The sequence below is a fragment of the Triticum urartu genome, chromosome 2A (assembly GCF_056163025.1).
Source record: "Triticum urartu cultivar PI428250 chromosome 2A, HENAU_Tu73, whole genome shotgun sequence".
Lineage (NCBI taxonomy): Eukaryota > Viridiplantae > Streptophyta > Magnoliopsida > Poales > Poaceae > Triticum > Triticum urartu.
Window position 1 is genome coordinate 573284158 of NC_141874.1, and position 25154 is coordinate 573309311.

At 46.6% G+C, this 25154-nt stretch overlaps 1 protein-coding gene, 1 long non-coding RNA gene and 1 pseudogene across 3 annotated transcripts; 2 read left to right on the forward strand and 1 right to left on the reverse strand.

Annotated features, from left to right (window-relative positions):
- The first annotated feature begins 3435 nt into the window (after positions 1 to 3435).
- On the forward strand, positions 3436 to 9199 carry LOC125528892 (protein NRT1/ PTR FAMILY 4.6-like; annotated as a pseudogene). The gene is made up of 5 exons (XR_015616965.1): positions 3436 to 3568; positions 6494 to 6708; positions 7230 to 7670; positions 8040 to 8158; positions 8410 to 9199. The product of XR_015616965.1 is annotated as a protein NRT1/ PTR FAMILY 4.6-like (transcript).
- LOC125528893 (uncharacterized) lies at positions 4445 to 9944 on the reverse strand. The gene is made up of 3 exons (XR_007292486.2): positions 9638 to 9944; positions 5121 to 5455; positions 4445 to 5030 (listed from the first exon to the last, which is right to left on the reverse strand). It is a non-coding gene; the product is annotated as an uncharacterized LOC125528893 (long non-coding RNA).
- A 2950-nt stretch (positions 9945 to 12894) lies between these two features.
- On the forward strand, positions 12895 to 16055 carry LOC125533667 (protein NRT1/ PTR FAMILY 4.6). Its single transcript, XM_048697040.2, has 5 exons — positions 12895 to 13042; positions 13177 to 13394; positions 14278 to 14718; positions 14817 to 14941; positions 15050 to 16055. Exons 1-5 carry the CDS (start codon positions 12955 to 12957, stop codon positions 15855 to 15857), a joined length of 1680 nt encoding a protein of 559 aa, XP_048552997.1. The 5' UTR covers positions 12895 to 12954; the 3' UTR covers positions 15858 to 16055.
- The last annotated feature ends 9099 nt before the right edge of the window (positions 16056 to 25154 follow it).

Consider the following 25154-nt stretch of genomic DNA (forward strand, 5'->3'; position numbering starts at 1 on the left):
TGGTATCCGTTTCATCCTAAAAACGGCGCAAACTTGGACCGCGAATGGATCGAAAACGGACACAAAACAGGCAAAAATCCGTTTGCTTTCGTGCGCTGGACCGTTTCGTTTGTCCGTTTTACCCTAAATGAATGTAACCGGATAGGATAGGGTCACACGATGGAGTTGACCTCACCGGCCAGGCCGGGGGGCTGTTGGCAGAGGACTCACGACGACGTAGGTCACTTGGACTTGAAACAACCGATCGGGCTGAAGGATGGAGCAAAGCATGGGCGCGCTGCTGCGAGTCAGGTGGCTCCCCAGGCCCTCCAAAGGCCGCCCGCGCATGGATCCACGTGAGACACGGGCCCGGGAGAAGGCACACGACACGCGCGCCTCGGAACGGAAGCCCTGCCGGCTGCGCCCGCGGCATATCCGCGGCGGCGGCGGCGGCGGCCGTGAACGTCGGTACGCGGCGCCGCTCGATGGCTTGACCTTGACGGGCGGACTGTTGCCCCCTAGATCGGGGTGTCGCGCGGGTTGGCGCCGCCCGCGCGTGGGCACGGCACGGCACGGCGGCCAGCGCTGCGGTGCGTGCGTACGCGCTCGGGTACGAGTTTGTCAACAGAAAGACACGGGCGATGCGCATGGCCGCCCGGGAGCAGTTCTGGTGCGGCTGCCCACGTCCCTTTCTGGTACCGTTGTACACAAGGCAGGCACGTGACGCCACGCAGGGGCGGCCCGCCCCCACCCATTTTGACTTCCTGAATTAACCAATCCTGCATACCTGCACGCAGAAAACAAGTATAGATACGCGCATCGGCATGATCTGATCCGGACAGGAGGATCCGACTTCAGAGCTTGCACTTTCTGGAGAAAGCGCTACTACTACAGGTTCCCATGCAGAGCAAGCATGTTCTGATTCTTCTCTTCTACAGTACTATTCCATCCGTTTCAAATTACTCGTCGCAGGAATTGATGTATCTAAAACTAAAATATATCTTGATATATCCATACCTACGACAAGTAATTTAGAATGGAGGGAGTAGTACCGTATAGTATGTCACGGTACGCTGATTGTATCCCTGCTCTTCCCAACGCTTGTGAATCTCTTGTAGGAGAAGCTAGCGCGTCTTCTGCAGTTGTAAATATCTTTAAATTGTTGCCTCAATGTACAGGAACCACCAGGTCAGATGATCTTCTGACTCAAACACACCAAATAGTGTATCAACTAAAAACACATTTTTAGTTGAGGGAGGGCACAAAATCATTGTTAAAACTAAACACAGGATGGTCAAACGCCATGTGCATCATCCCCTATGCGTGCTAAAAGAAAATTTTTAACTGCAAATCGTGCCGTACCCTGTAATATTTTATCTACAAACAGCTGTAAACAGATAGATACACCCTGCAGCAAGTGCATGATAATATATTACGCAGTCTCCTCAGCATGTACTTCCTCCGTTTCAAATTACCCGTCGCAGAAATGGATGTATCTAGAACTAAAATACATTTAGATACATCCTTAATTCAGAATGGAGGAAGTAGTACTTGCAGAAGACTTTTCAAGACAAAACAAAATGCATCCATTTGCAAGCTAGAATGATACACAGTGGCGGAGACAAGGGGGGGCGAGCAGGGGCCTGGCCCCCCCTAACAATCGATCTAACATTACGTACGTACTCATTAATTAGCGCTGCGATTGCATTACAGAAGTACCTGCCCCCCCCCCCCCCCCCCCCCATCTCTTGACGTGAATTCTGCAAAAACTAAAAAGGCTCATGTAAAAGCCCACCAGTGAGTTGCTTTCAAGTCCATAGCAAAGCCAGATTGGGCGATTGGTGTACGCTAAAGTGTCCTGGGCGTTGGAAATATCTCCCGTGATTAGCGCTTGCGGGGGTTGGCTGCTGCCGTCGTGCCTGCGCGCCTCTACTCTTCCGCAAGATCCGATTCCGACGGTGATGCAGGCTGCTTCAATCATCAACTCTGTAGGCTGCCAATGAATTAGCCAAGGTCAACACATCAAATTGTCTACTAATCTCTCTATTCTCACCTTGTATGATGTCGAACTACTCCAGATTTTAATTATTTTGATGATTGCCTGATTTGTTATGCGTCGCCGCTCTAGGCCCAGGCACCCGTGACCATTCAAAAGCTCGAAGAAGTAGATGCCTCGTAGAGGGTAAGCACGGAGGACGAGGATCCCCTGCCGTGCCCCAGCCTACCTTTGAGTCACTGATACATGGGTCTCACCTGTCAGTGACTCAGAGGCAGGGCATGGCAGGGATTGTAAAGTCAGAGGATCCACGTGCAAGCACGGATAGTTTTTGTGTGCCTGCCAACGATGACCAACTGATCTACTTCGACATACGGGCAGAGAGCACAAGCAGCGGTAGGATATGATTCTCTAGGTTTGTACTCTAGCAATATTGATAATTTTTTTCTAATATAACTGCAGAACTTCATTACTTTGTATATGATGATTTTTTGGAATGGTCTATCAGAATTGTCATCCAAACATGTATATATACAAGCTAAAATCCACTAAGCGAACCATTTGGTTATACAATAATTGTTATTGTTCGCATAACTTAAATTTTCATATGATAAGATTTCGTAGAAAGGCATTTAATTCATATCATATTACAAAGTCATTTGATTAACAACTTTGTCTACTTGGCCCGTATGTGAAATTATTGACGAATATTAGCTATAGCTAGACATGCTCCATCTGCAAGAAAAAAGTGCGTGTGTGCATGTGTGTCTGTGTGTGTGTGTGTGTGTCTACTGTCTTGGCCAGGCTTAGATATGAAGCTATCCGGAAGTTTGTGTGGCACAAATTTTTTTTGGCTTCATCGATATCTTGGCCCCCTTATGTCTAAATCCTGGCTCCGCCTTTGATGATACATCCGCAGTTTCATATTGTAGCCAGCTAATCAATTACCAGCTCTCAATATTCTTGTTAGTTGCATCTTTAATTGCACACAATATCTGCTTGACGCGAACAGAGACAGTAACATTGATCGATCGATCGACGTGGGAGGCTACTCCAAAGTTCAAACCAGCCAAGAGATCCGATCACAATGGTGTCAGCGACCGACAAGCTGGGGTTGTGGCCGGGCTGGTTCTCCATCTTAACTGGAACTAGAGTGCACGATCGGCGGGATCTCAGCTCCAAAAAACAAACCACCCGCCACGTCCCCTGCCGCGGGGTCTATATGCGGCGTCACCTAGAGAAACGGGAGACACACATTTAAGCACCACGTGAATGATCTATAGATTAAGCTATCACTTGACTTCCGGAGTGCTTTGCTTTTGTTATTGTGCCTCCGAGAAACAATGTCCATGAGTTTGCAGCTTCTACATACATATATAGGAGGGAGCTGGCCAGCTATTGTGTTTGTGTCGTGCCATCCATGCATATGAGAGAGCAATAAAAGTAGCCAGGGTTGTAGAGGAGCATATGCTGGTTAGCTTGGGCTAGCTAAGAAGCATATACTCATGGAGCTTGAAGGGTGTGTGGATTGGAGAGGGAATGCTGTGGATCGGAGGAAGCATGGAGGCATCAAGGCTACAATCTTCCTCTACGGTGAGCAACAAACTATAGCTGTTTCTGTCATACTATAGCTAGCCTGGGGGCGCACGCATGAATAAGGTTCCGTGTGATGATGCACCTGGGGCTGTTTTTGAGATCTCTGCTTGTCTGAGCTCATTTCCGTATATAAACTGCCCACTGCTTGAGATAATATTACACATGAACAATGTGTTATTTGCTATACGTTATTTTCAGCCTCCGGTCGATGTTTCTTTCCTTCCAGGCTTCTTGCTATACGATCGATCAGAGCAGGGAAATAAAAGGTAGTGTTCTTCGCATCAGAAATAGAGTGAAAAACGCACTTCCCACGACCAGGAGGCAAATATTATGTGCCCAGCGTCAATATCTTGCTACCTTAATATTTGTCTAAAGCAGCGAACAGGAAAGGCTAACATGACAATCGTACCAATACTATCTACATGCTAAGGATCGATAATGCAACAATCCAATGACCTAGAAATAGGTGCTTTATAAATTTGAAAAAAGAAAAGAAAAAGAAATAGGTGCTTTATTGCATTGGATGAAGATGACCCTTGCATGCATGCCTAGTGATTTGGTCACGTTCTCTCTTAACTGACATGTAAAGTGTAGGGATCGATATGTATGAGTTTGGTGCCTCAACTGTGCACATAGTTCACTTTGCCCCTTCATCTTTTTCTGGTCATGTATCTTTGGTCCCTCATTTTTCTAAACCTGGCAAACTTGGTTCCTTACCCGGTTTGGCTCTTGACCTCGTTCATGCTGGCACATAGGAACTTGCCACATCATAGCATACATCGTGAGAAGCACACCCTGAAGTAGAGGAGAGACATATGGGGGAGGCATAGCTCCATGGGGGCAGGGCTAGAGCTCAAGCGGAGGTAGACGTTTTATCTCATAAACTTCGATTTTGCATGAATAAAAGTCAACATGCCCCCACCCCCGGCGTACGCAAAAAAGATGATCTCCTACCAAAATGGAACATCAAACGAAATCTGAGGACATAGTTTATGACTTCCAAGCATTAAACAAGAAATGGGGCAAGTTTTTTTTTGTGGCGCAAGTTAAAGAAGCAGCCAAATCCTTGTTGATCATGCCTGATCATGAGAAATTCTGAAAAGAATCTTATGGTCAAGAATTAATGGTCCTTTCCTCCTCTTCTTACACTTCTCTCAAGCAAGAATAAATAAATAAAAAAGACGGCGTCATGGCAAATATTGAAATGCATCTGACAAAATGTTGGTAAAGATCATCTGTGCGGCTGCAAGTACCATGGGTGTAACTAGAAATTTGCCACTTCAAATTTCGTCTCAAATCTCCAGCACATGAACAATTTCTAAGCTTCCACCTCTGAGAGAGTATGTTTTTTCTTAACCAGAGTGACATGTACAAGATATTGCACTTGGAAGTCCATGACAGGACCTCTTGTCATCATCCCAGCAAAATGATCTCCTATAGCCTCAGAAAAAAGATACATCTACAAAGATAAAATATCAAACAAAATCTCAGGACATAGTTTATGACTTCCAAGCATTAAAAACGAAATGGGATGAGGAAGCTAAAGAACCAGTCAAATCCTCGTTGATCATGCATGGTCATGAGGAATTCTGACAAAATCTCATGGTCAAGAATCAATGATCCTTTTCTCTTCTTATACTTTTCTCAAGCAAGAAAGAGGAAAAATAGTTAAATAAACGAAAAGACGCTGTCATGGCTAATACTGAAATATGATGAAGATAAACCACATCTGCCAAAATGCTGATAAAGATCATCTGTTCAGCTACAACATGTTGCACCTACTATGGATAAGTAGAAGTTTTACATTTCAAATTTTGACTCTCCACCATATGAACAATTGTAAGGTTCCACCTCCGAGGACCACCTCCCTTCGCTGACATGCATCTACCAAGATAGAATATCAAACAAAATCTCAGGATATAGTTTATGACTTCCAAGCATTAAACAAGAAATGGGGCGAGGAAGTTGAAGAACCGGCCAAATCCTCGTTGATCATGCATGATTATGAGAAATTCTGACAAAATCTCATTGTCAAGAATCAATGCTCCTTTTATCTTCTTCTTACACTTCTCTTAAGCAAGAAAAAGGAAAACAGATAAATAAATAAACGAAAAAATGTTGTCATGTCTCCTATCGCTGCAGCAAAAAGATATATCTGCCAAGATATATAGGATACCAAACAAAATCTCAGGACATAGTCTATGACTTCCAAGCATTAAACAAGAAATGTGGCGAGGAAGTTAAAGAACCAGCCAAATCCTCGTTGATGATGCATGATAATGAGAAATTCTGACAAAGCCTCATGGTCAAGAATCAATGGTCCTTTTATTTATCTATTTTCCTTTTTCTGGAATCAATGGTCCTTTTTCTCTTCTTATTACACTTCTCTAAGGAAGAAAAAGGAAAATAGATAAATTAACAAAAATACGTTGTCATGTAATACGATGAAAATACACCACATCTGGAAAAATGCTGGTAAAGATCATCTGTAAAGCTGCAACATTTTGTACGTACGACGGATAAGTAGAAGAACAACCTCCCTTTGGTTGAAAGCGGCATGCTGCATGTGCAAAATAACTCTATACTGAATATCTGGAAGATCTGCCACAGCATGGTCAACCTCGGACGGTATTACCAGCAACTCAGTTTCGGGCAAAGCAAAGTTTGGGCCCAACTGAATTCAGACTAGCTGTGTTTGTTCAAGCATGATATATCTATTAATTGGGCATCTACAACTCAGCTTGGTAAAACTGAGTGAATCTCATTGGTCCACACAGATCTGTTTGTAGGAATCAAATGGCTTAGCCTAACCTGAAAAGTATGATTTGTTTCACTCTTGCTGATCCTAAAATAATATAGTTGCATGCATCTTGAACCAGAATCGAACAATCTGTCGGAGCTGAATTCTATGTTCATTTGCAGTTTTGGTCGTGCTGCGAAGTTGCCCCAACAGTGCAAACTTCAGCCTTGTAGCCTATTTCCACAGGATACTACATCTGGATATTGTGACCTCCTCAGCTGTGATCACCTATCTGGTCGGTGCAATATTCTTCTTTGCTGCCCTGATGAACTTTATCGCTGGCGCATATATCCAGCGAACCACTGCTATATTTGTATTCAGTCCCCTTGCAGTCCTGGTAATTCTCCTTGCCCATTAAACTCCCTGTAAGAGCAATGTCAATCAAGCCTAATAGTGAAGTAGCAAACTTTTAATGGCCTTCACTATCTTGGTACTATCAAGTAAACTGTGAAGCTTTATGTTTCCCTTTGGCTTCTTAAGTTTCTATTTCGGCTACCAGGTTGAAGTAGAGATGCTGTAGTGAAGCATATTATCTAGAATTTAGTTCCCTTCTTTTTTGTTACTGACTACTGCAGTTATTGTATAAGATAGGATATAATTTTAGTCTTCTATAAAGACAATAAACATAAGAGCATGAACCAAAGGGTTGATAGTATTTTATTTCAGTAACTGACCAATTGAAGAGAGTGACCGCCCGTTGATTGAGCAATCTGCCAGTTGTCAACGGGCGGTCATTGTATGGAACGGAGGGAGTACTTAACAGTAACTACTATCAGATCATTTAGGTATCTAATAATTGTGATTGTGGAAGTAGATGACAAATCCTGAATTCTAAATATTTTCTGTTCAACGACACAGGGCTATATGTTGCTAGCATTGCAGGCATACTTGCCTTCACTACATCCTCTGGATTGTGAGATAAACAAAGAACCAAACAACTGTGAGTCAGCTAAAGGTTGGAGCTTAACACTGCTCTACTTGAGCTTATTAATGTTTGCCATCGGAGAAGGCTGCATGCGTGCTTGCATACCATTGCTTGGTGGAGATCAGTTCAGCAATGATGATCCAAAAGAAACACATCTCAAGAGTACGTTCTTGAGCTGGATCAAGTTTGCAAACTCCGTTGGAGCACTCATGGGATTGGTATTCTTAGTCTGGATCGAGAACAATTTGGGCTGGGCCCTTGGCTTTATGATATCTGCACTTATTGTACTTGTAGGGCTGTTTGTGGCAGCCAGTGGACTGCCTTTCTATAGAACACAGAAGCCTAATGGAAGTCCTCTAAAGGGAATATTGCAGGTAAAACTTCATACAGAGCACAGTATGCATGCTAATTATGAAGGTTCCAGTACTCATTAGTCTCATGTCATCGTTCCTACATCCTACTCCAAGTGAACAACACAATTCTAGACTATCCGGTCCAAGTTTTACAGGGTAGAACAGAATTTTGCTTGATCCCAATGCACTGGATTAGTCATTCTTATAATCTTAATCCTGAAAGGTCACCATGTCCCATCCCTAACTAGCATATTAGTTACTCATCAAGCAATAAAGGAATCAACACGCTAATTTTCAAAAATTGAATGTGTCTCATCCTGCATCTATCAAGTTAAAACAAGAAAAACTGAAGATGCAGATGGTTCTCAACATTCAAGTTATATTCTCCAGGTTCTTGTCACTTCATCAAAGAAGAGGCAGGTTGCTACCATAGATGTTATCGAGCTGCAGGAGATAGGAGCGGCCGATAGTGTTGATGGGGAAGGCAAATCTGAGAGCAAGAGCACTGGGTAAGTTCCTTAGTGGTCAATATTCCCAAACTCTTGCCTTCTGTTTAGCTAATTGTTAGTACATTTATATTTCTGAAAATAAGTAGAAGTGTTACAACCTAGGATGTCAACAATTTAAAGAGTAAAAGAAATGCCCGGACGTAGCAATATCGTGATATTAACTCAAGTACTCAACTATAATCCTTTTAGCATATTCTTGGAGAAATCTAGAATATATTTGATGGAGGTAACAATTCATTTTCATTCTGCAGCACCACTCAGGTCGAGGAGTTAACAAAGGCCATCACCCGAATGCTTCCAATCTTCATCAGCTGCTTGCTCATCTACCTGCCCTTCACGCTGCTAATGACACTAACGATACAAGTCGGCAGCACCATGGACAAAGGGATAGGCGTGATCCAGATACCTTCCGCCTCTCTAATTGCAATCCCAACAGCATTTCACATGCTTATGCAACCATGCTACAGGCAGATATTGACGCCACTGCTAAAAAGATTTACAGGCCACACACACGGAATCACCCCACTGCAGAGTATCGGTGCTGGCTCGGTGTGCGGGGTAGCAGCAGCATGCCTTGCGGCGTTAGTGGAAACAAGAAGGCTGACAGTCGCAGAACAGCACGGGCTAACATTGACAGGAGCAGGTGTCCCGATGTCCGTGTTCTGGTTGGTGCTGCAATTCTTCCTGCTAAGCATCATGGATGCAGCATCCTTCAGCGGACTGATTGAGTTCATAAAGAGCGAGTCATCTCCGGAAATGAAGCTGATAGCACCGGCCATGCAGTCCATCGTTGCTGGAATAGCAGCCTGGTTAGCATGTGCCTTCATACAGCTAGCGAACAATGCTTCACGGCACGGGGATGGCGGAAGAGGGTGGCTAGATGGAGCAGACTTCAACAGGACGCGCCTTGATCGTTTCTTCTTGTTGCTGGCAGGCTTTGAGTTTGTGGCACTCATCAACTATGCTTTCTGGGCGAGGAGATATGCCAAGAAGCAACGGAGCAGTGGTGTTTGATTAGTCGGTGATAGCTCTGAAAACTAAATAGCCAAGCATAGCGAGATACATAGGCAATAGGTGATAGACCAAATATTTTTTGATGAATTGTTTTAGGTAGTGTATCAATGCTATACAGACTGTAACTGAGAAATACTGTAATCTCCACCAATCAATATTCAGCAGTAGCTTGACAGCACCAGTGATCCATAAAATGTGTCATACAGATACGTTACCTTTTTCATTGAAAAGAAAAAAGAAGTGTCACCTCACAAAGTCATCAATAGATTCGTCGAACATCAAAGTGGAATCGTGGTAGTTGGAGCAATCGGGTAAGAACCATCGTACCCATCTTCCCAAGTCGATACCCTCGCAGCCTCCCCGCTGAGGGACTCAGCGCCGCGGCACCCCAATCTAACCACGAAACGCGGTGGCCGGAGAGTAAAAGGGATAAAAGCAGTTCAGATGCGGAGAAAGAAAACCTACCGCGGCGAGTCTCCGGCGAGCGGGCGGGGAACAGAGGTGCCGGACAATGCGGGGACCGAAACGGCGAGGTGGACGGCCGGCGTGCGTGAGATGGTAGGGAGAGTTGGGGGAACTGGTGCGGAGTGGGAGGGGCTCGGTCGCTCGGCTCAGCTCCGCGGTGGACGGCGGCGTGAAGAAATGCAGGTGGGTAGTCCAGTTTACTGCGCCAGCTGGGACCAGCTTATCTGTCACACCGACGAATGGGTCCCACCTGTCAGCATGTTCTTCTTGCTCCTCTTCCTCTCTTTCTCCTTTCCTGTTCGGCTCTTCCCCCTCACCAATCAATCATAGCCCCGCGGCAGTTTTCAGGGTTAGCAGGGCGCGGGCAGAAGCTGCGTCTGAGGGCCACGAGACAAGGAGTGCGGACGCGGACCGTGGAGGCGACGGCGGCGGCTGAGCTGCGTCTGAGGCAGAGTTATTTACTCAAAACCACCACATTATGGGCTAGGGTAACAGATCGGTACCATATTTGAGGCAGGGCATAAAAAACCACCAAAATCGCGCCTAATCTGTAACGCGGAGCACTGATGCTCAAATTTGGTCGCGAAAACAGCGGATCTGACCGGTTGGGCCCACCTGTCGGGCTGATGTGGCATGCCTACGTGGATAGTTCGCTGAGGTGGCTGGAGGACCCACCTGTCGGCCTCTCTCTTATTTCCCCCCTCTCTCTCCCCAAGTCACCTTCTTCCTCAACAGCCCCGAGACAAACAGACATATCCCGCGCCAGCGGAGCCTTACCCCGGTGAGCCACCCAACCCCGACGAGCCTCCCCGCCGCCCCAACCACCTACCATCTGCCTCCACAAGCCACTGGCCTGCGCGGATCCATCCCTAGCCGCACCTCCAGCACTTGTCCGGCCCAGATCTGGCGAGGATCCGCCATGTCGCCCAGATCGCTGCCTGGCGCTAGCGCTGAGTCGGAAAGGAGCGCGACTGCAGGAGATCTCGCCCCGTGTGTTCTTGCTTCTGCCGTCGTTGGCTGCTGCTTGCCTGCGGGTGGTCCTTCCCCTCTCCGCCGCAGCGACCTCGCCGTGGTCACCACCCTGCGACTGTCCACATGAGGGGTCATGGATAGCAGCGGTAGCTCGTTTGCCTCTCCGTCGAGCGCAGGCGGGGTATGTGGAGCAGCCATGGAGCATCAGCGCGGTGGGCGTTCTCGCGCCGGTCCAGAAGGTGGCCCGCGGATCCGCCGGCGATAGCGATGACGACGCGAGGTCGCACGCCCGAGCTCAGGGAGGTGGCATCGGAGGATCTCAGGAGCGGCGGCGACTAGTCTGTCTCTTCATGGAGTGCCGGTGGGGGGAGATAGTTGGGCGCCGCCGCTCGGGCAAGGATAGAAGGGGAGGATGGCGGCATGGTCGCCGGAGCAGAGAGAGATGCGGAAGCGGGAGATGAGGAATAAAGAAGAAAAGGGGGGGGGATATGTGATGCTGACAGGTGGGTCCCCCGTCCACCTCAGCATTTTGTCCACATAGGCATGCCATGTCAGCCCGACAGGTGGGCCCAACCTGTCAGTTTCGCTATTTTCGCTAGCAAATCAGGCAATCAGTGCTCTCCGTTACTCATTAGGCGCATAGTTGGTGGTTCTTCGTTACCTGTCCGAAAAGTGGTACTAAGTTGTTACCCTAGCCCCAAATGTGATGGTTTTGGGTAAATAACTCTTTGAGGCACGGCCGTTGGCTGCGGCAGGCGCGATGGAGGGACTCGGTGGATTTAACCCACTCAGAGCCAGCCTCTGGCCACCGGCGCCCGCCCGGCGACCACTCGCCCTGCCTCCGAGGTCCGTTATTCTTCCCATCCATCCCAGATTGAGGTGGAGATGTCGCGGAGAGAATTCCGCCCCAGGAGAATGCAGGAGGTAGTATCTTTACAGTTTATACGCTTTACTTCATGTAGCCCACAGCGATTTTTCAAAGTTGACATGCATTGCCTCATTGCTTTGGCAGATTCTTGTTGCGGTATGTACAACATGACCATGTGGATAATGGTTATGAACACAAGAACTGTACGTCTTTCTTCTTAGCTTTCAACTCGCACATGACTTTACTGCCGATATGTCGTTTTTCCTATTTTTTCTTTTGTCGGACTGTTCGTGTTTGACTCTGTGCATCCTAGCTATGCAGAGGCCGGGTGTTGCTCATCATGCTTTGTATCTGCGTGATGCTACATTTTGAGTTGATAAACGCACCCTTTATCGGAAAAAAAAACTCTCAAATGTCAGAAGCAAACGCATTCTTGTAGTAAGCATGGCATCAGCAGTACACCATAACCTCACAAGCTAGATGATACTTGGATATGGATGAAAATGACGCGAGGATGATGAATGTACCACAAAGCCCATTCCCCCCCTTGCTTATGTGCTGGAAAGAGATACGTTATTGTTGGAGGAAGATTAACATACCTAACCAACAAGTGATATTGATTGCAATTCGTTGACTTCTCTACTCTGGTATGGCCAATGATGATATTTGAATTTAAACTTCATTCTTGTTGGCTTAATGTGCCTTGCTTTCTGATTTCTAGTAAACCACTAAACATATTAATTACGTTAGCCCATTAATAACAACTAGAAAATACTCACTCCGTTTGGAAGTGTCCGGCGTAGTTTGACTGTCCAAGTTCAAGCTCTGACCAGCAATCGATACAGCAGTATGAACACAAAGCTGATACCCAGGCCCTACATTTGCAAACAGGGGGAATATGGTTTTTGTCTTGACTCAATGCATTGAGCACCGATTGATAATTTATGTTATTTTACTTCTGAGTTTTTATATACATTGTTGTCAGGTCGCTTTCATACGCGAGCCTTCCAGCTAAGGTGCACTACTTTAAAGGAAGTTAGCCTATCAAAGGACTTATTCTCAAAACAATTAATGAATAAGGAGCTAACTTACAAAATGTTGCTCCCAGGATGATGTCACACTGATACCAGTATCTGCTAGTTGTTGGTACTTATTGACTTCAATAGTCTCATTGTACATGCACCTAATCTTTTTTCTACTTCATCATTGCTCAATGTCTTTTGTAATGCCCAAATTTTGAGTTAGTAGGAATTATAAACAATGGGAGTCAAATAGTATTGATAGTTGGTAAAATGGAAGTCAAATTTGTGTTAATAGTTGGTAACAATGACATTAAATATTTAAGAATCTTTGATTAATTCTGTTGATGCTGTCACTCCTTTGAATATGGATATCGCCTGCTTATTTATACCCCGCTTATGGTCAGGGATGCTACGGGCAGGCAGACAGGAAGTGATTAGGAGGAATAAGAAGCACCATGGCACTTGTAGGTTTCGTGGATTGGAGGGGAAACGCCATCAGGAAAGAGGTGCATGGTGGAGTCAGAGCAGCATGGTTCTTGTACGGTAATTTACTATACACCGAATCTAGTATGCAGACATCTATATATGTGTGGGCATGCAATATCTCATTGTTTCTATTTTCAAGCTTCTGTTCTGAGTTCAAAACATTGAACTTTTTTTTGCAATCTCCCTTGCAGTTCTGACTGTGGTAACCAACGTGGTTATTATCCCAAACCTGCTGAATCTGGTTACTTATCTTCATGGAACAATGCATATGGGGGTCTCGGCCTCTGCAACTACAACCACTAATTTTTTTGGTGCCACATCCGGGTTTGCAATGATAGCAGCTTTCCTCTCCGACTCCTACATTACTCGCTTTAGAACAATGCTCCTCTTTGGTCCATTTATGTTTCTGGTAATATGATCTTCCTCTGTTCAGTCATCTGCACAATTTCTGATTTTCCTTATGATCCAATTATTATTTTGTTACTTACATGTTATCTTTCTTTTTGTAACAAGAATTGTGCCCATGATAGAGATTAGAGAGTGTTAATAATACCTATTGGGCTTTATCAAATAGTTTCTCTAGCATCTAGGTTTTAGTATTTTCTCCATATGCTAGAGAAGCATCTGCTTCAATGTATGGACTGTAAATAACAAGAATTGGAAGGGGTGAGGTGAGAATGGACTGTAAATAACTAAATATATTACTAAAACAGCGATGCTTCTCTAGCATATGGAGAAAATGCTAAAACCTAGAACTGCCTTATATAATAATAGAAAAAATCAACCAACAGGAACTAGCACCTGTGGTGTTTATATTTAGAACAACAACCGTGAGGCACCGCTGGGAGACCAGGCCTCGAACCTGGGTGGGCTGACCGAGCACACAAGCTGATAGTTAGCTGGGTGATGCTCAGTTCTTGAGAACTGCCTTATAATTTAACATGCTTTAGTACAGCTCAATTCCTGACAAATAATACTAACTCTAGCATATCCTCGACCATTAGATCCACTTAATGTGAATATGACATATTTAGGGATGCCTTTTGGTGTAAAAGGCTACTACGCCATCTTCATTTTTGTCCTATCCTATAAAGCCCTGCATTAACACCCTTCATGATGTTTACTTGTAAAAAAATAATATAATTATGCAAGATATTTTTCTCAGCCTCTAAAATTTCATTATACAGATGTCCACGAGTCAAATGTCACTGGCTGACAGCTTTTTATGCACCTTCTATAGGAAATTATATATATAATGCTATTGTGTTATAATCAAACATGAATTTGTGCAGGGTTACGGATTGCTCGCACTGCAAGCCTACCTTCCTTCACTCCGTCCACCAGCTTGCAACATTGAAGCAGAGCTAAACAGTTGTGAAGTGGTCCATGGATGGAATGCTACCTTATTGTACACAGCCTTGTATATGACTGCATTTGGTGATGGTTTTATCCGTGTTTGCTTGCCATCCCTCGGAGCAGACCAATTTGACCATGAAGATCCCTCTGAGTCCCGCCAACAGTCCAGCTTCTTTAACTGGTATACCTTCGGAATCTCCTTTGGAGGTTTTGTAGGGCTGATTCTCATAGTGTGGCTCGAGAACTACAAAGGGTGGGATATCGGACTTGGGGTGTGTGCCATCCTAATTCTGCTAGGATTGCTCATAGTTGCTGCCGGTTTCCCCTTCTACCGCAACCAAGTACCACAAGGAAGTCCTCTAACTCGAATACTGCAGGTAGTGCTTTGTATTCCTGGCTTACAACATAATATGCCATCCCAATTCTCAGGAAATGTGTTAGAAACATTACTTAACTACAATTTTGCCTCTCCCAGGTTCTTGTGGTTGCATTCAGGAACAGGAAACTTGAACTTCCTGAAAAACTGGAGGAAGCGCAGGAAAGCTGCACTGGGACAAGGGCATGTTCTGTTGATGCACTCGCTCCAACAAATAGTCTGAAGTAAGATTCAGTGAAATAATACCCTTTTCTGACTTTTGTGTGTACTACTTATCAAGTTGGCATAGAGAGTAGTGTACGAGATTATAGACTGTTCATGCATCTTGGCAGATTACTCGACAAAGCTTGCATCAACCGTGGCCAAAGTGGAGCCTGGTCAGTTTGCAGTCTGAGAAAGGTGGAGGAGACAAAGATTATCATCCGTGTGCTTCCTCTCTTCGTCAGCTCCATGATCGGATATATATCGAACGTTATCCTCTTCACATTCACTGTGCAGCAAGGCACCATGACGAACACAAGGCTGGGCAAGATCCATGTTTCCCCCGCGACACTCTTTATCATCCCTATCATATTCCAGATGCTAATGCTTGCTGTCTATGACCAGTTCCTTGTGCCATTCTTGCGTAGACGCACAGGCTATGTCGGTGGTGTCACTCATTTGCAACGCATTGGTATAGGCTTCGTCACCATGCTACTTGCGTCAATCATTGCAGCAATTGTTGAGAAGAAGAGAAAGGAAGCTGTGGTGCAGATGTCCCTCTTCTGGCTTGCACCTCAGTTCTTCCTTCTTGGTGTGGCAGATGTGACATCATTCACCGGGCTCCTTGAGTTCTTCAACAGCGAGGCACCACGCGGCATGAAGTCTATTGCCACAGCGTTGTTCTGGTGTGCTCTGGGGCTCGCGTCCTTGCTGGCCACAACGCTGGTGGAAATTGTGAACAAGGCCACAAGGCATGGGCACCAGGGAGGCTGGCTCGAGGGTACAAGCTTGAACAACAGCCGTCTTGACCTGTTCTACTGGGTTGTGGCTGTTGTGGGATTGCTTGGCTTATGCAACTACCTGTACTGGGCCAAGAAGTATGTGTACCAGCACAATCCACGCATCGTTGAGACATCGGTTGATCAGGATTCACCTTGAAATACTACATACCCGTTGTTTTTTTACTTAAGTAAAAATGTAACATGTCTGATTCACCATGACATCGATCAGTTAAGTTTGCAAAGCAGTGTAGAAGCCTGTAACCGGTGTTCTGCTCTGATGTGCTGTGCTGATTGGTTGGGTTCATCCTTGATACTCCATTTGTGAAATTGTCAAAAGAAATGGCTTTCTGCATAACACTACCTAACGTGGATTGTTCATGTCAAAATAATATCCAAGGGCAAATATCTTACTTCTCCGAACAGTGAGTTATGGTCTTCGGTTATTTTTCAGCATTGGTTATTACTCCTGTAGAAGGTGTGTATATCATTCACCTTCACTATGTATTAGTCGTATACATTACACGGTAGCTTTGCTTTACTCCCATAAATTCATCTACTTAGCTGAGTCCAATGATTAAACTGGGATCATCAGTTTCCTTTGGAAAACTGAATCATCACTTCAGGCTTTGGAGTTGAGGCAGGGGCACACAGCATATGTGGCACCTAGGGGCGCTGTTGCTCCTCCCCACAGCCTTGGGACACCTCTCGGGTGGCGGCACCACTAGTCCACTGCTCACTGAGTAACCGAGCACAGCTTTGACTGGCACCTGACACTGCAGTAACCAAACTGGCTACAGCCTACAGCACAGGTCCGGGGGCAGTTGCCGCTCTGCGCGGCATTAGTTTGACTCTCCAAGTTCAAGCTCCTGAACAAATTAACTAATAATGTAATACTGTATGGGTTGTATGGGTTATGTTACACTATTGATAGGATTCATAATCAAGAGCACTTTCTTATGATTCTGATTTTGTAACTGCCTACAAAATAGAGTAAAAGAAATTTACAGGCAAAGTTCAATCTTGGGCAGTCATATTACGCCTTTTATTTGCAAACAGAAGGAGTATGCTATTTTGATTGTCCTATGGACTAGTGTGTTGAGCACTGGTTGATAATTATTTTGTTGTACTTCTGAATTTTTATATACTTGGTTATCATGTTGCTTTCAGAAGTGAGCTTTCCAGTTCACAAGTTAGGGTGCTCTACTTTGAAGGAAATTAGCTTATCAAAAGGACTTGCAAAATGTCACTTTCATGATGATGACACACTGATATCCATATCTGCATGTTTGTACTTGTGGAATTCTAGAATCTCATCTTACATGTCCCTAATCTTTTTTTTCTGCTTTGGCATTAGTGAATGTCTTTTATAATGTCCAAATCCAAGTCAGTAGGAGGTACCAACAAATGGCAAGAATCAATGATTCTTCCTGTCGATGTTGTGACTCCTTTGAATATGAGCATCCACATCTGCTAATTTGTACCCCTATCTATTACTTAGGGATGCCACAGGCAGTAATCCGAAGGAAGAGGAAGCACCATGGCACCTGGGGGCTTCGTGGATTGGAGGGGAAAAGCCATCAATAAAGAGGTGCATGGCGGAGTCAGAGCAGCGTGGTTTTTGTATGGTAAGTCATTATGCACCAAATCCTTCTGCAGACATATTTGCATATGCGTGGGCTGGGCATATGCACTATCTCACTGCTGCCATTTTGAAGCTTCTGTTCCGAGTTCAAAACATTGAAGCATTTTGTATGATCCCCCCTTGCAGTTCTGACTGTGGTAACCAACGTGGTTATTGTCCCAAACCTGCTGAATCTGGTCACTTACCTCCACAGAACAATGCACATGGGGGTCTCAGGCTCTGCAACTACAGCCACTAATTTTATTGGTGCCACATCTGGCTTTGCACTGATAGGAGCTTTCCTCTCGGACTCCAACATTACTCGCTCTAGAACTATGCTCCTCTTTGGTCCGTTTATGTTTCTGGTAATGTGCGTTTTAGTCTGTTCGGTTACCTACATGATTTCTGATTTTCTAACACGATCCAACGGAACTGTTCTTTTATTCTTGCATCTTTTCTCATAAAATTTATTTTCTTATATTTCTCGCCATTGTGATGTGGTCTGACCAAAATCAGGGAGAAGCGTTATCTGCAGTGAAGAAGTAATTTCCCAAAGTTGAGATGTATGGGTGTACAAAATCATATGGTGTAAGGGTGAGAATTGACTCTCAGTATATCTAACTCAAACAGCTATTCGCCTGTTACATATGGAGCAAATGCTAAAACTGAGAGCTACCTTACAATTTGTGGTGGTTTAATACAGCTCATGTCCTAACAAACATATAATACCTACTCTGGCATATCCTTTACATAAATCCACTTGATGTGGATATGAAGGGATACCTTTTAGTGTAAAATGCTAGTATTAGCATCTTCTTGTTTGTTGTATCCTATCAAGCCTTACGTTGATACAGTTTACGATGTTGACATGTAAAAAATGTAGTATTCATTATGCTACACAATTGTTTTCTTAGCTTCTGAAATTCCTTCATAAGGATTTCAAACAGGCTTAGATTTTAACACCAAGTTCTTGCTAGTTGACAGGTATTTTTGCACCTTCCATAGGCAATTGCGCAATTGTAGTATAATCAAACATGCATTTGTGGAGTGCTGGCTGACAGCAGTATTTTTGCACCTTCTATAGGCAATTGTGCCATTGTAGTGTAATCAAACATGCATTTTTGCAGGGATACGGATTGCTAGCACTGCAAGCCTACCTTCCCTCGCTCCACCCACCACCTTGCAACAGTGAAGCAGAGGTAAACAACTGCAAAGAGGTCCATGGCTGGAATGCTACCTTTACTGTACACAGCCTTGTATATGAGCGCACTTGGTGATGGTTCTATGCGTGCTTGCTTGCCATCCCTCGGAGCTGACCAATTTGACCACGAAGATCCCTCCGAGTCCTGTCAACAGTCTAGCTTCTTTAATTGGTATACCTTCGGAATCTCCTTTGGAGGTTTTGTAGGGCCGATTCTCATAGTATGGCTTGAAAATTACAAAGGGTGGGATATCGGACTTGGGGTGTGTGCCATCCTAATTCTGCTCGGATTGCTCATAGTTGCTGCTGGTCTCCCTCAACCAAGTACCAGAAGGAAGTCCTCTAACTCGAATACTGCAGGTTGTGCTTCATATTGCTGTCTTAAAACACAATGTGCCATCACAATTTTCAGGGAATGTGTTAGATCAAATACCAAGATCTCGTTAAGCGTGTTATTTAGAAGTAATCGTGGACGCCGATTAGGGACCAGGCCCACCTGTCTCCTAGGTGGTCGCAACCTGCCCTATCGCTCCGCCAAAATGTAACCATCAGGGGGTTGCCGGGAACCCAGACCCACCACTACCTGGGTGGAACCACCTGCCCCTTCAGCCCCCATCTCCGAATCATCAACATAAGTATGTAATAGTATAGTATATACCCGTGATCACCTCTCGAGTGATCATGGCCCAGTAATATAGCATGGTAGACGGACAAGAGCGTAGGGCCACTGATGAAATATTACCATCCTATACTAAGCATTTATGATTGCAGGTAAGGGTAACAACTGTAGCAACAATGACAGGCTATGCAGCAGAATAGGATTAACTGAAAGCAGTAACATGCTACACTACTCTAATGCAAGCAGTAGAGAGAAGGAATAGGCGATATCGGGTTGATCAAGGGGGAGGGGGCTTGCCTGGAAGCTCAGCCGAGAAGGAGGGATCGTCAACACCGTAGTTGTACTGGGTAGCAGCGGCGTCGGTCTCGGTGTCTAACGAGAGAAGAGGGAGAAGAAACAATAAATATAATGCAAACATATGCATGATGATGCATGACATGACAATGAGCAGTGATAGGTGTGCCCTAACGCGACAGTAGGTGATACTGCAAAAGGGTGGAAATATCCGGGAAAGTATTCCCGGTGTTTCACGTTTTCTGACAAACGGACTGGAGGGGGAAAGTTGCATGTTCGCTATGCTAGGGACGTGTGGCTGACAAACGGACTGCGTATTCAGATTCGTCCCGTCGTTCTGAGCAACTTTCATGTACAAAGTATTTTCATCCGAGCTACGGATTATTTTATATTAATTTAATCATTTTTGAAATTAATAGAATTAATTTAATTCAAAAATTTGGTTACTGCATCAGCATGACGTCAGTATGACATTAGCGGTCAACATTGACCGTTGACTTAGTCAAGCTGACGTGTGGGTCCCACTGTCATTGTCTAATACTAACTAAACATGTTTAATTAGTTTAGTTAAATGATTAGGTTAATTAAACAAAATTAATTAGGTTAATTAATTCTTTAATTAACTAATTAATTAATATTCTTATTATTTTTTTAAATTTCTTTTTTCTGTTCTAAGGGGCGTGGGCCCCATTCATCATAGTCACAGGGGGCGGGCCCCGCTGTCGGTGGTCCATAGGCCAAAGTGGGTCGGGCGCAACGGGCGCCGGTCGTCTGGCGTCCGCTCGAACGGGACTGGCAAGGGGGCGCGGCGGACGAAGGCCGTCGGGGGTGCGGCGAGGCACCGGCCATGGGGAAGTGGTTGTGGCCGTGCCGGCCGGCGGAGAGGTGGATGCCGGCGGCGCCGCGTGCGGCGAAGTGTGGGCAGCGGCAGCGCGGGGAACGCAGCGGTGCAGGCGAAGCCGAGTAGCAGCAACGTGCAGCATGGGTAGTCGGCAGTGAGCGACAGAGGCGAGCGGCGGTGCCTGGCAGTAGCAGGCGGAACGGGGCGCGCAGGGGCAAGCTGCAGGCGAGCAGCAGGTGGCCGTGCGGGGCGGCGGGCTGTTGGGTTTCGTAGTAATTTCAAAAAAATTCCTACGCATACGCAAGATCATGGTGATGCATAGCAACGAGAGGGGGAGAGTGTGATCTACGTACCCTTGTAGATCGACAACGGAAGCGTTAACTTGGTTGATGTAGTCGTACGTCTCCACGGCCCGACCGATCAAGCACCGAAACTACGGCACCTTCGAGTTCTAGCACACGTTCAGCTCGATGACGATCCCCAGACTCCGATCCAGCAAAGTGTCGGGGAAGAGTTCCGTCAGCACGACGGCGTGGTGACGATCTTGATGTACTACCGTTGCAGGGCTTCGCCTAAGCACCGCTACAATATTATCGAGGACTATGGTGAAAGGGGGCACCGCACACGGCTAAAAATATGATCACGTGGATCAACTTGTGTCCCTAGGGGTGCCCCTTGCCTCCGTATATAAAGGCTCGAAGGGGGGGGGCAGCCGGCCAAGAGGAGGCGCGCCAGGAGGAGTCCTACTCCCTTCGGGAGTAGGGCTCCCCCCTTTCCTAGTTGGAATAGGATTGCGGAGGGGGAAAGGAGGAGAGAGAGAGGAGGAAGGGGGGCCGGCCCCTCTCCTTGTCCTATTCGGACCAAGAAGGGGAAGGGGCGCGCGGCCCATCTCTGGCCACCTCTCCTCTCTTCCACTAAGGCCCACTAAGGCCCATATACCTCCCGGGGGGTTCCGGTAACCTCCCGGTACTTCGTAAAATCCCGATTTCACCCGGAACGCTTCCGATATCCAAATATAGGCTTCCAATATATCAATCTTTATGTCTCGACCATTTTGAGACTCCTCGTCATGTCCGTGATCACATCCGGGACTCCGAACAAACTTCGGTACATCAAAATGCATAAACTCATAATATAACTGTCGTCGTAACCTTAAGCGTGCGGACCCTACGGGTTCGAGAACAATGTAGACATGACCGAGACACGTCTCCGATCAATAACCAATAGCGGAACCTGGATGCTCATATTGGCTCCTACATATTCTATGAAGATCTTTTATCGGTCAGACCGCATAACAACATACGTTGTTCCCTTTGTCATCGGTATGTTACTTGCCCGAGATTCGATCGTCGGTATCCCATACCTAGTTTAATCTCGTTACCGGCAAGTCTCTTTACTCGTTCCGTAATATATCATCCCACAACTAACTCATTAGTTGCAATACTTGCAAGGCTTCAGTGATGTGCATTACCGAGAGGGCCCAGAGATACCTCTCCGATAATCGGAGTGACAAATCCTAATCTCGAAATACGCCAACCCAACATGTACCTTTGGAGACACCTATAGAGCTCCTTTATAATCACCCAGTTACGTTGTGACGTTTGGTAGCACACAAAGTGTTCCTCCGGCAAACGGGAGTTGCATAATCTAATAGTCATAGGAACATGTATAAGTCATGAAGAAAGCAATAGCAACATACTAAACGATCGGGTGCTAAGCTAATGGAATGGGTCATGTTAATCAGATCATTCAACTAATGATGTGATCCCGTTAATCAAATTACAACTCTTTGTCCATGGTTAGGAAACATAACCATCTTTGATTAACGAGCTAGTCAAGTAGAGGCATACTAGTGACACTCTGTTTGTCTATGTATTCACACATGTATTATGTTTCCGGTTAATACAATTCTAGCATGAATAATAAACATTTATCATGATATAAGGAAATAAATAATAACTTTATTATTGCCTCTAGGGCATATTTCCTTCACGGGCGAGCAGCGGGGCCGCGCGAGGCCGCGTCGAAGCAAGCAGCAGATGGTTGCAGTAGGCGGGGCCTGCGAGGCTGCGAGCGGGTTAGGCACGGCAACGGCGAGCGCAGTGGTTGGCCAGGACGGTAGGGGGCATGAGCGGGGCGCCGGTCCAGGCGCGGCGTGGGGAGGAGGCCGCGGCTGTGAGTGCGTGCGCATGCGGAGAGTGACCGCGACGACAGGGACGAGGAAAGAGGGAGAGGCCGGGGGCCTCACCGCGGGGTGATATGTCTCCAACGTATCTATAATTTTTTAATGTTCCATGCTGTTATATTATCAATCTTGTTTGTTTTATAATCATTTAATAGTCATTTTATATTTTTTTGGTACTAACCTATTGACATAGTGTCAAGTGCCAGTTGCTGTTTTCTGCATGTCTTTTACATCGCAGGAAATCAATACCAAACGGAGTCGAAACACATCGAAACTTTTTGGAGATTTTTTGGACCTGTCGTGGAATTTTCGCGACAGATGTCCTAGCGAAAGGACTTAGTCGTAGGGCCATCGCAACTAGGAAGCTTAAAGGGGTTAATCGGGACAAAGGACACGAGAGGTTTTTATACTAGTTCGGCCCCTTACGATGAAGGCAAAAGCCTACGTCTAGTTGTGTTGGTATTGCTGGGGTTTCGATCACCAAGAGGCTTAACTCGCCGGCTTGGTTATCGATCTCTTGTTTCTTGCCCTAAGCCGCCACCGGGTCGTCCCCTTATATACACGGGTTGACGCCTGGTGGCCTACAGAGTCCCGGCCGGCTCATAATCGTGTCCGGCTCGGTGACTTCTTTTACATGCATTTCTTTACAAGTCTTTCCTTACATACGGCGGTTTGCAATATTGGGCCTTAAGCCGCCTCTAGGCCTTTGGGCCTTCTATAAGATTTGATTAACTATCATCTTAATGTTTACTGGGCTTCTTATGTAACCCGGCATTGGGGCTGACCCGGCCCCTCCTGGGCGGGCCATAATTGTGACGCCCCGAGATCGATGCGCCAGGTGTCTTCCAGTTATTCGTTGTCGTTGCCGTGTCGTTCGCTTACATGGTGCATCTTGGCATGTCATCATGTGCATTGCATCATCATGTTTTCAAAACCTGCATCCATCCCGGTCTGCCCGTTATTTCCATTGTCCGTTCTAAGCCCATCCACACTTGCACGCGCCTGCGGCACGTCTGAAATATTATTTTATTAGTGGCTGAAAAATATTCTTGGAATGGGATGAAAGTTGGCGTGCGGTCTTATTTTAGTGTAGGTAGACCGCCTGTCAAATTTCATCGCGTTCGGAGTCCATTTGATGCCCTAACAGATAACTATAGCGGCGGTATAGCCGGTCTAACGTCAGATGTTTTCGGTCTCCGGAAACAGTCGTTGGGCCTCTCTCTCTTCTCTTCTCTCAGCTCGAGCCCTTCTGCACAGCCCAGAAGTTCCAACCGACCCCTCGCGTGCGTGTCCGAAACTTCCCCGGACCCGACCCGGACAGTTGTCACCGTTGGGTCCGGAACATCCCCAAACATCTACAAAATATCATCGTTTTATTTATTGGACTCTTTAGCATATTAAGGTCCTGTTTGGTTCGGCTGTGGATTTCTAAAAGCAGCTGTGGAAAATCTGCTGTGGAAAAACAGCTGTGGAAAATCTGATGTGAAAAAGATGTAGGTCATTTGGCAAACCAGCTATTACAACTTTTTCAGATTTTGCCCCGCAACGGAATCAGATTTTGGAAAGCACGTCCTGGGCTGCTTCCGCTTTTGGTTCAGATTTTGGCAGCGGATTTCTGGAATCGGATTCTGCTGGGTTCGCCCTTTGGTTCAGATTCTGCTGCGCGGCAGCGGAATCCGTCGATAAAAACTGAACCAAACAGGGCCTTATTCTCGTCCGTCGGATTTCGATCCGATGATCCAGACCCCTCTCTTTTCACCTACATGCTATATATAGCCCCTAACCCTAAATTCTAGGGACCTTGTCCCATCCATCCCATCCCTCCGCCGCAGCCTCTCCACCAAATCCCCCTCGGGATCCTCTTCGCACCAACCAGCAACCACCGAAACTTCCAAATCCATCAATCCCTGCCTCGCCTCGAATTCCAGCCACATCCACGCTCGATCTCGTCGGGATCGAGGCCACCAGCACGCCCGCCGACCACCGCGGTGACCAGGCCAGCTCCGTTGCCTCGTTCCTTCCTTTTCTCCCGTGCTTTTCCCTCGTCTCAATTCTCTGTCTTTCTCACTCCGTTCAAGCAGGAAGCAGCCAACGCCATGGACGTCGTGTCCTCGAGCAGCAGCAGTCCCGAGCATCGCTCGACCCCGCCTCCACCTCGTTCCCGCCGGAGCAAGCCCCACCGCGCCGCCTTGCGTAAGCCGCCGGAGCCTGCTTCCACCCGCGCGACTGCGGCATCCTCTGCCTCGGCCCCTCGCCGAGCTCCTCGAGTCCCGCTGCTGCCTCAAGTTCCCCGCCGCCGGAGTCCTCAGCGCCACCGTGACTGCCGCTTGCGCCTTCCCGGCGAACCACGCCGACCCGTTAGCTTCCTCTGTTTCCGGCGACAGGACGCGTCGAGCCTTCGTTGATCTCCAGCGAGCGCCAAGTCTGCGGCGTCGTCGGTCTCTAGGTCGAGCACCTCGCCTCGCGTTGAACGCGCCTCCAGGTCGCCGCCCTCCTCACCGGAGTCCCTCAAGCCACCGCCAGTCCTGCTGCTGCGGCCTCCTGCATCACCGGCGTCCTCTACATCGAAGCAGATGCAGAGGAGGACGAGCGTCTCGACCCCCTGTTGCGCTAGCGCATTGACCGCGCCCTGCTTCCCGAGTCGCCAGGGCCCAGCGCCCCTCCTGCACGCTCCCTCCCGATTTGGGCCAGGC

Coding starts and splice junctions, on each gene's coding strand:
- LOC125533667 (XM_048697040.2), top strand. CDS start 12,955: ATGGCACTTGTAGGTTTCGTGGATTGGAGGGGAAACGCCATCAGGAAA. Junction 13,395..14,277: donor TTGGTCCATTTATGTTTCTG/GTAATATGATCT, acceptor GAATTTGTGCAG/GGTTACGGATTGCTCGCACT. Junction 14,719..14,816: donor CTCTAACTCGAATACTGCAG/GTAGTGCTTTGT, acceptor TGCCTCTCCCAG/GTTCTTGTGGTTGCATTCAG.